Source organism: Nannospalax galili, unplaced genomic scaffold, assembly GCF_000622305.1.
Source record: "Nannospalax galili isolate Female #2095 unplaced genomic scaffold, S.galili_v1.0 scaffold85, whole genome shotgun sequence".
In the NCBI taxonomy this organism is placed as follows: Eukaryota; Metazoa; Chordata; class Mammalia; order Rodentia; family Spalacidae; genus Nannospalax; species Nannospalax galili.
In genome coordinates, this window is record NW_008358866.1 from 8,604,854 (window position 1) to 8,614,545 (window position 9,692).

Below are 9,692 nucleotides of genomic sequence, written 5' to 3' on the forward strand. Positions count from 1 at the left end.
TTATGCAGAACTTCTTAATATGATAAATTAAAATGCTTAAGAGTCTTGACCTACAAAAATTCTTAAGGCTACTGTAGTAATACAGTGAGCGCACTTTCAAAAGTTATGAAGCACATACTTACAGTTCAGTTATCGTGTCTAGAGACTAAATACTCAAAATAAAAATAGGAAGAACTCTTTACCTCACTAACAACTCTTTTCAAATGCTATTTAATTGAGTCCTTATCTTTTTAATTATAATGCCTGACTTGCAGATAGTTTATAATTTCTGACTATTGTCTGTTTTTTTGAGGCTACAGCCTGAGAAACGAGGTCACTATTTTTAATCACTTGCCTAGGCTATACATTATCTAATATGTCTTAATTTATCTTTATTTTATGTGTATGAATGTTTTACCTGTATGTATGTATAGAAGTATACCTGTGCTGTGAAATGCCTGCAGAGGCCAGAAGAGGGCGTCAGATCCCTTGGAACTGAAGTTACAGATAGTTGTTAACTCTCATGTAGGTACTAGGAACAGAATCCAGGTCCGCTGCAAGAGCAGCCAGTGCTCTTAATTGCTGAGCCATCTCTCCAGCCCTAACATTATTTAATATTTTAAATAGGTCTCAATTTTTTAGGATTAATACTTTTACAGTTCATTTTGGTTCACTGAAAAGGATCTTGTTCCTGTGATCAAACAAGAAGAAAACTCTTTCTGGTTACTTAAAGATTTTTCTTAATCCATAAATATTAAGCTTCACTTAGCAAAAGTAACATTGTTTTTCCATTAAATAAACTGTTAACACTGTGATTACTTTAAATATTTTTCAGGTTCTATAGAAATTAGTTATTATTGGGAAGAAAGAACCAGCAGCAGAGTGGAGGGGCACCAAGCTGGAGCAGTGACTATGAAAAAGTACATCATATGCATGAAAATACCATAATCAATCCTATTATTTGGTATAATTAATGTATGCTAATAAATTATACTTGGATTACTTTTTGAAGGAACTAGACTATAGTTTTAAAAAATTCTTAAGTCTTTTCCAACTTCTTCAAATGGAAAGTAACATAAAAAGAAATTGGTTTTAAGCTGGACATAGTGGCACATGCCTTTAATTCCAGCTCTCAGAGGGCAGAGGCAGGTGGATCTCTGTGAGATTGAGGCCAGCCTGGTCTACATAGAGAGTTTTAGGTCAGTCGGGGCTACAGGGAGACCCTGTGTTAAAAAGACAAAATAATAATAATAATTTTAATATATACTTAAAGAACTTCTCTTAAATATTGAAAGCAAACTGTTAGGATTAAGAGGAAGGGAACATTTCCTACCTCTGATTCCCTGGTTTGCAGGAGAAATTGGTTTGGTAGTTTCTACTACATAATCCAGAATGCCTTGTGTTATTTCACTGTTGCCTTGAAGTTTGGTTTCCAGCAAAACTTTCTTTCTCTTTTTTTTTTGTCCTTCAATGGGAACTTCATGCAATAAAATCTTAGATGAGAAAAAGGACATGAAGAAAAAGTTTAAAATGCACTTGTTTGACAATACTATGATAATCTGGCAGTCTTTTGCAACTATAGATGCATATTATAGAATCTATGTAGCTTTAAAATAATAGCAATGCCAGTCTGATCTCTAGGCCTATTAAAGCAGAATATATAAGGACTGGGCTGCTGATACTAGTAATTTCATGAATCTACAGTGCTGTCAGGATTAGGAGATAATTTCAGATAACTTTCAAGAAGCAATTAAAGCAAAATGCTAGAGAAATTAGGCTTGAGATCTGTTATATAGGAAAATACAGAAATTAAGTTATATATTATAGATATTACACACAGATATATTTCCTTCAATAACATATTTACTAATCTATATAATACAATTTAAGACTACAGAGAAGTAACTTGACTGCCTAAAGTTTGATTTAAGGCAAAATACGCTTTGAAATGAATTGTTAAAAATAATCTGAGGGGGCCAGGCATGGTGGCGCACACCTTTAATCCCAGCACTTGGGAGGCATAGGCAGGCAGATCTCTGTGAGTTCAAGGCCAGCATGAACTACATAGTGAGTTCCAGGATAGCTGGGGCTACAGGGAGACCCTGTTTCAAAAAGACCAAAAAAAAAAAGAAAAGCTGGGCATGGTGAGGCATGCCTTTAATCCCATCACTAGTGAGGTAGAGGCATTCAGATCTCTGTGACTTCAAGGCCAGCCTGGTCTACATAGTGAGTTCCAGGCCAGCTGGTGCTACAGGGAAACCCTATCTCAAAAAGACCAAAAAAAATTAAATAAATAAAAAATAAAAATTTGAAAATAATTAAGATTAATCTTTACATTAAAATTCCAAGTAAACTGACTTTTTGCATTGGTATTTTAATTTTTGAGAGCCATTCCATAAATTGTACCAAAACGTAAATAAATTGTAAGAAAAACATGCAATCTCTCTCTCTCTCTCTCTCTCTCTCTCTCTCTCTCTCTCTCTCTCTTTCATTTGTAAGGCAGAGTCTCACACAACCAAGGCTGGCTTTATGCTCATTATATAGTTTAGGATCATCTTGAACTTCTGATCCTCCTACCTCTTATCTCTCAAGTGTTTCAATCATGGGCTTATACCACCATACTTGGTTTTATACAGTGCTGGGAATCAGTGCATGGGAGGGAACCAATCTACCAACTGAGATACATCCCAACCCCTCAATTAACTTTATATTTAACAATCTACATATGTAAATGAATAGCATATTGTCAAAACAGCAGCAGAAAAAAATGCAGTGATGGGTAGAGATTTAGACTATCTAGTTGTTAATTGTAACTAATAGTACATGGTAAAGCTTTCTACGTAAATGGTAGTACAGAATGATATTCAATGGTAGAAATCAAATGTTATATAAATTTTCTCACTTCATAGGACTTAGCTCTATATTCCCGGGAGTTGAGACTGGCAGTATTCTTTGGACGAATAACAGCAACATATGCATCTTCTACGTTTTCTGGATTTCCCATTGCTTTATAAAACATACAGAAAGTTCCTTGGAAGAGTAAATGACATAACTGGTGGCAAGGTAAAAAAAAAAAAAAAAAAGCATTACATCCCAACCCAGTAATTTTTATTTCCACATATTCACTGTGAAAAACAATTATAAAAATAAAATGTTGATTTTTATCTTACAATATGTAACTAACAGGCAAGCCAGAGATGACTAATTTTATCTTCATCATCTAACTGTTCAAAACTTTAAATTTAAAAATTTCTTGTAGTCTTTATTCCTTTTCTGTTAAATATTTTTTTTTTTTTTTTTTTTTTTTTTTGGTCTTTTTGAGACAGAGTCTCCCTGTAGCCCGAGCTGTCCTGGTCACTATGTAGACCAGGCTGGCCTTGAACTCACAAAGATCTGCCTGCCTCCATCTCCCAAGTGCTGGGACCACAGGCATGCGCCACCACGTATTTTTATAGGTGTCCTTTACTGGAGAGTAAAAATCTGTCTTTGCTGTTATTGTAGAAGACTCAGGTTCAAATCCCAGTACCCACACAGTGGCTAACAACCATCTGTTTGCTACTCCAGTTCCAGGGGATCCATTGCCCTCTTCTGTCTTCCGCAGGCATTGCATGACACGGGTGCACTTGCATACATGCACACAATATACATACACATAAAATAAAAATAAAGCAAGAAAAAAAAAAGAATCTGACTTTGGGGTTTAAAAAAGTAGTATAATTATAAAATACCTTTTAAAGTAAATAATGACTTGAAATAGTGAAATAATGACTTGAAATAATATACATTTATTTTTCATAAATTATATAGAATAGTAACTTTTAAGTTTCAAAGTTGAAAGTAGCTGCCTGCTTTATACCCACTGACAGTCACTGTAAAACTTTTAGCAAGAAAAATTTTGTATTAGACATTTGGATAAGCTAATAAGAGGTTTATGATTTTCTTTAGAGGTAACCATCATAAATCAGCTGATAAAAGATCTTTTCCATTTCTGTTATCAATTCCCTAGATAATCCAATTTTTTTTCTAAATATATTTAGAGTGCGTGCGCGTGTGCATAATTTTTGCACTCTAAACTATTTTTAAGTCTCTACTGAGCAATTTCCTAAAAAGCTGTGAATTTCAGCCACACTCTTGACTGCTGAATGTTCTCTTTGGTTAGTTCTATTGCTTTCTCATGGCTACGTTAAAAAGAATCTCTTTAAGTATCTGTATCTTTTTGGTTTTTAAAGGTTCCCCTCAGTTATACACTAGTAAATATCTAAAAGAATATCAAATACTTTCTTTTCTTGTCACATCGACATGAACTTTCTCCAATTTTTTAAAAGGCCCATTAGGCATTAAAATAGTCTTTCATATTAAATGAGTTCCATACTCCTTCAACTCTCAAGAGGAAAAAAAAAGCATTTTCAAGAAAGGGTTCCAAATGTTACTTGAGAGAATACACATCTATTCTGTTTTCTATCAATGTCACTTTGCTTTGTAACTCACTTTCCTAAAATTTAAAAATGTTTTATTACTGAAAATTAAATTCTATAAAATCCAGTAACTTCTGGTATTTCCTTTCTTCTTCCTTTCTTTTTCTTTTTTTTTTGTTTTTTTTTTTGTTTTTTGAGATGGTCTCCCTGCAGCCCCAGCTGGCCTGGAATTCACTATGTAGACCAGGGTGGCCTTGAACTCACAGAGATCCTCCTGTCTCTGTCTCCCAAGTCCCGGGAGTAAAGGCATGCACCACCACGCCTGGCCCTTTTATGGCATTTTCAATAAAGTTTAGCCTGACAGCTTAATAATTATTATTGCACAAAATTATCTTAAAAAATTAAAAAGTCCATTTTAAATTCTAAAAGTTTTCATTGATTTTGTTCCAAAGAAATTAAAGATATTTCACTAAAGAAGCTACTGTGAAATGTCAGAATGAAGGTATTTCATTTTGAGTTGTTTAGAGTTTGAGGGGTAAATTCATTCTAGTTCATAAAAAGTTTTTGCAGTTCAAATTTTTTAATAAAATCATTCTTCAAACCTACTCCTACAACAGAGTTTCTTATACCATGTGAAGAAGATTAGGCTATTCTCAGAATTTCTGTTTAGCAACACCTCCACTTCATATTAACAATGACAAATGCAATAAAACTATAAATTATGAATTGCATGGATACCTTAAAGACTGCAAGCCCCTTAAAAAGACACTGTATTGTGGAGTCAATAACATGGCACAGTTATGGAAGCAATGCTTTCTATAAAGCACCTAAAAGAGAAATCAAGTAATTGTTAATGTTCTATGCAGAATTTAAAGTTAACTAATTCCTGTCTCAATTTATGCTGAGAACACATTTATTACCAACGTGTCTTCTTTGTTAATACTCATCGTATATTTGTTAATTATTTACTGTTAACAAATCCTCCAAAGATTCTTTAAAAATTAAAAAAAAAATTTTTTTTTTGGTCTTTTTGAGACAGGGTCTCCCTCTAGCCCCAGCTATCCTGGAACTCCCTATGTAGACCAGGCTGGCATTGAACTCACAGAGATCTGCCTGCCTCTGCCTCCTGAGTGCTGGGTTTAAAGGGCGTGCGCCACCACACCAGCTTGATCTATTTATTTTTATTCTATGTGTACGAGTGTTTTGCCTGCATGTGTCCCTGTGTCATGCCATGCCCAAGGAAGCCAGAAGAGGGCGTTAGATCCCCCAGAACTGGAGTTAAGAACAGATGTTTTGTGGATGTTGGGAACTGAACCCGCCTCCTCTGCAAGAGGTGCCAGTAATTTTAATCGCTGAGCCATCTCCTCCCAGCTCTCCAGTTTTTGTTTTTTGTTTTTGTTTTTGTTTTTTGAGACAGGTCTCCATGTAACCCAGCTGGCCTGGAACTTGCTATGTAGACCAGCCTGGCCTTGAACTCAGAGATCTGCCTGTCTGCCTCCTCAGTGCTGGGATTAAAGGTGTGAGCCACCACACCCAGCTAGATTTTTAAAAGTAGATTTTCAAGAAATATTCATACTTGAGCTTTTGAAATAGACATACTTCCAATGACATAAAAGGAAACAAAGGTTTAAGTCAGGGAACTGACAAAACCATTTAAGAACATCGGGAAAGCTGGCTGGGCAGAGACAGAAATGGAGAGAAAGAGAGCAACTTGATTATAAGCAATAAAGGCATACGTAGAGGTCGAAGTGTTTAGACAGTTTTTAAAATAGTTTATTATTATTATTACTATTACTATTATTATTATTTTGGTCTTTTGGAGACAGGGTCTCCCGGTAGCTCCAGCTGTCCTGGAACTATGTAGACCAGGCTGGCCTTGAACTCAGAGATCCGCCTGTCTCTGCCTCCCCAGTGCTGGGATTAAAGGTGTGCGCCACCACACCCTGCTATTTATTATTTTGATTTTATGTGTATGAGTGGATTGCCTGCATATATAAGCGCACCTGTGTCATGCAATGGCCGCGAGGGGAGAAAAGGCCATCGGATCCCCTGGAACTGGAGTTGCAGACAGTTGTTAGCTGCCATGTGGGTACCGGGATTCGAACCTGGTTCTTCTGCAAGAAGCCATCTCTCCAGCCCCTCGACAGAGTTTTTAATAAACGTTCAAGTAACTAAGTATAGGAAATATGAGGCATTTTGCCATATGGCTCACTCCACTGGGGAAAATGCTCGGGCATAAAAGATAATGTACTGCCTAAATAATAACTTACACAAATGGAAATGTTTCACAATTGGGAGAGGTATCTACGATCTATTTGGAAATATTATGTGAGAGTACTTATCATTATGACAGAGAAAGGCGAGGCGTACAACTGCATTTCAGTACCCACCGCAGGCTAATATTCCTTTGTAGGTTAGTTGGTCTGTTTGCAAACAAACACTAAAGACACGTACGTTCACCGAGAGCGTGGGAAAGAAATGCAAAAAGTGAGCCTGAGTTAGGCCAGCTACATAAAGACCTCTGTGACGCTAAAAACACCAGGGAGTTGGGAGAAGCAAAGAAAGCAGGCCGAAAACCTTAAATAAGGAGGTCGAGGTCCACTGCGGAGAAATGAGCTACATGACAAAGTGGCCAGGCCATCACTTTCCAGACAATGACAACACTGCCTGGGAAGTTTTCCGGGCCACCACCCATCAATGTTCCTCAATGGGGAACATGGCAAGCTGCTCTGTTCCAAGAGTTTCCACCCCAGAGAGGACTCTGCCTGGGGGAAAACCAGATGTGGAGAGCTTCGATGGTCCCACCTCTGTTCCTCTGGAGTCTGGGATGTTGTTTCTCTTCTAAACCCAGCGGTCTCACCGGAGCGGGCGGACGGCTGTCTCCCGGCCGCTACATTCAACTCACACGGTAGGGCCGTCACTAGGTGGACCCGGGGCCGTCACCGTTTCTCATTCCTTCTTTCTCCCAGGCCCGGCCCGACCTCCTGTGGCAGGAAGCTCCTCGATCACCCTCAGAAGCCTCCCACCGCGCCCCGAGAGCGCGGGGCCCTGGACACCAGCTCGTCACTGTCCTTCCCTCTCCTCAGCCTCAGTCACCCGTCAGGCTCTCCACAAACTCTGGGCTCAGGGTGTCCTCAGGCCTTAGCTTCCAGGCTCTCCGGGCGGGGCAATCACTTCCGGGGTCACACGCCCTGCCTGTTCGCGATCGGCGAGGGAAGTGCTTCCGGGTCGGCTTGGGGGTGCCGCCGTTCCTGCTGCTTCACGCCGGGGTTGCAGCCTTCTGGAGCTGGTGACCACCGGCTGCGAGCGCGAGGTGGTGGCGTCGGTAGAGCCAGACGCTGAGGAGGGGAGGTCGGCCGCTGCGGCTGCGCGCGCCAAGGCTCGAGCATGAGCTGGACTTGACCGCCAGGCGGAGGCAAGAGCCACCGCCCCCTCCTCCCTGCCCCGAGAGCGGCGGCGGCGCGACGGCGGGAGAGGGATGGGGGGCCCCGGCCCAGTCTGAGCTCCGCCGCGGCACCTCGGGCTCGCGCAGCGCTTCCCGCGGGCCTCCGGCAGCCGCTGGTGACCGGTGCACCCGGGCCGGCGACGAAGGGGAGCCCGGTGCGTGTGGGTGGAGCGCGGAGTGGACCCCGCTCGGCGCGAGAGGCAGGTGGCCGCGGCGGAGGAAGACCTGCAGATCCGCGGGGTTAGCCTGACGCGTGTCCCTACTCGGAGGACTAACCGTAAGTCACAGCTTCGCGAATCGGGGCTGCCTAGTTCACGCCCTTCCGTGTCTCCTGCGAGTGTGACTGTTGTCCCTCTTGTCCCCATCCTTGATCGGGGCTTTTTCACGAATCTGCAAGCCTCCTGGTTTCCGGGGCGCGCCCCATCCTCCCTATGTGTATGCACTGCCTTGTCGCTCTGTCCTCGAAAGACGTGTGCTTCCCTCATTTTCTACCAAGTTGACAGCCTCTCCCCAAACAATCTTTGAGAGGTGGAGAGCTTCGGATTCCACCGGCCCCGCGGACTTGGAGTCTTGAGGAGTGGATAGGTTAAAGTGCTCTGCAGGATTGATGGGTGGGGAAGAGGTGCAGATGGTACCAGTGAACCTTATTTTTGTTTGCTTCTGCGCCAAAACAATAGACACTTCCTCTGGACCCTCGTTCCTCTCCCTCTGTGTGTGAGCTGCTTTCCTTACTGTGGTGTTGGAAACTAGAGCCAGAGCTGTAATTAAGCATCTCCTGAGGAGCTTTTGAGACAGTCTCAGGAACACCATTCACATATGAATGGCATGTCAAATAATCTTGTATTGAAATGACCCATTCCATAGAGCTCCTCGATTAGATCAGAGAAATCAGTGTGAAAACAAAAGTATTGGTGTATTTTGAATGCTGTTAATGTTTGCTTTTTTGTTGTTGTTGTTTTTTTTTTTTTTTTACTGTTTTGGTTTGTTTTGATTACCATTTGACTAGACCTTTTCTCTTAGAATTTGATTTGCCTTTTTTAACTTGCTACTCCTGATCTTCCCAGAAATGAGATGAAATTATAATTTTAATGCTGTCAGCGATTGAACACTAGCTGTCATGTGTCTTCATGCATTTATGACTTTTCAAGGCACTATAGAAAACTGTTACTTTTAAAATATTACTCTGTATGTTGCAGGTTGCAGCTTTGTTATTCTGTAAACTACTTTAAGATAGTTTGGTAACTTTGGTGATTTATTTTTCTTGAAAAACATTTAATTAAGAAACATTGATGTATTTATCTCACCCTCTGGGGAGGACAGATCCTTTCAGCAGTTAATTTTGGGCACGTTTTTTGGTTTGTTACTTTGCATTTCAGACTTTAGTTTAAACTGGACTCAAAAGATGTAGCTTTGTCTCTCTGGAAATGTACTTTGCTTGGCACAGAAGCCAAACTTTGTGCAGAGTGAGTCCATTGTTAAAGGTGTGGCTTCTGTTTTCTGTAAAATCAGTCAGCTTCTGAATAAGAAGAGTGTAGTGTTTTAATGAGGAATGAGCAATAATGTGAAAAAATCTTTTTTTTAATTAATTTATTTTTTTAATTAAAAGAAGCATTTCATTACAACAGCATTAACCTATTCAATAACGTTTAAACTAAATAGGGTACATCTCTTTCAAAATTGGCTGTACATTTCTAGGTTTACAGATGAATTATTACACTTATAAAATCTTATACTCATTATAAACTCTCTAAGAGATAAAATTAAATTAGGTTCCAATGTTTAAAAAAGATCTCCTCTTCATTGTCAAAACACACAGTTTCATACAGAAAAATTCATTCCAAGCCTATTGACAT

General features: G+C 40.0%; 2 protein-coding genes across 5 annotated transcripts in view; one reads left to right on the plus strand and one right to left on the minus strand.

Annotated features, from left to right (window-relative positions):
* The window catches only part of Krit1 (KRIT1 ankyrin repeat containing), a gene marked incomplete in the record, with an annotated part of 32,184 nt that extends 24,641 nt beyond the window's left edge, over positions 1–7,543 (minus strand). The window contains 4 exon segments of one of the 2 annotated variants that reach the window (XM_017795464.2): positions 1,313–1,472; positions 2,882–3,031; positions 5,133–5,221; positions 7,200–7,543. In XM_017795464.2, the coding sequence (XP_017650953.1) occupies positions 1,313–1,472; positions 2,882–2,998 (277 nt within the window). 2 annotated transcript variants of the gene reach the window in all.
* A 78-nt stretch (positions 7,544–7,621) lies between these two features.
* Ankib1 (ankyrin repeat and IBR domain containing 1) overlaps positions 7,622–9,692 on the plus strand; it is a 142,102-nt gene continuing 140,031 nt past the window's right edge. For 2 of the 3 annotated variants that reach the window (XM_008822540.2, XM_008822541.3), the window contains exon 1: positions 7,622–8,116. The gene's annotated coding sequence lies outside the window, so the exon portion shown is untranslated. The remainder of the gene's footprint in view (positions 8,117–9,692) is intronic. The other variant, XM_029558357.1, reaches the window with a different exon arrangement.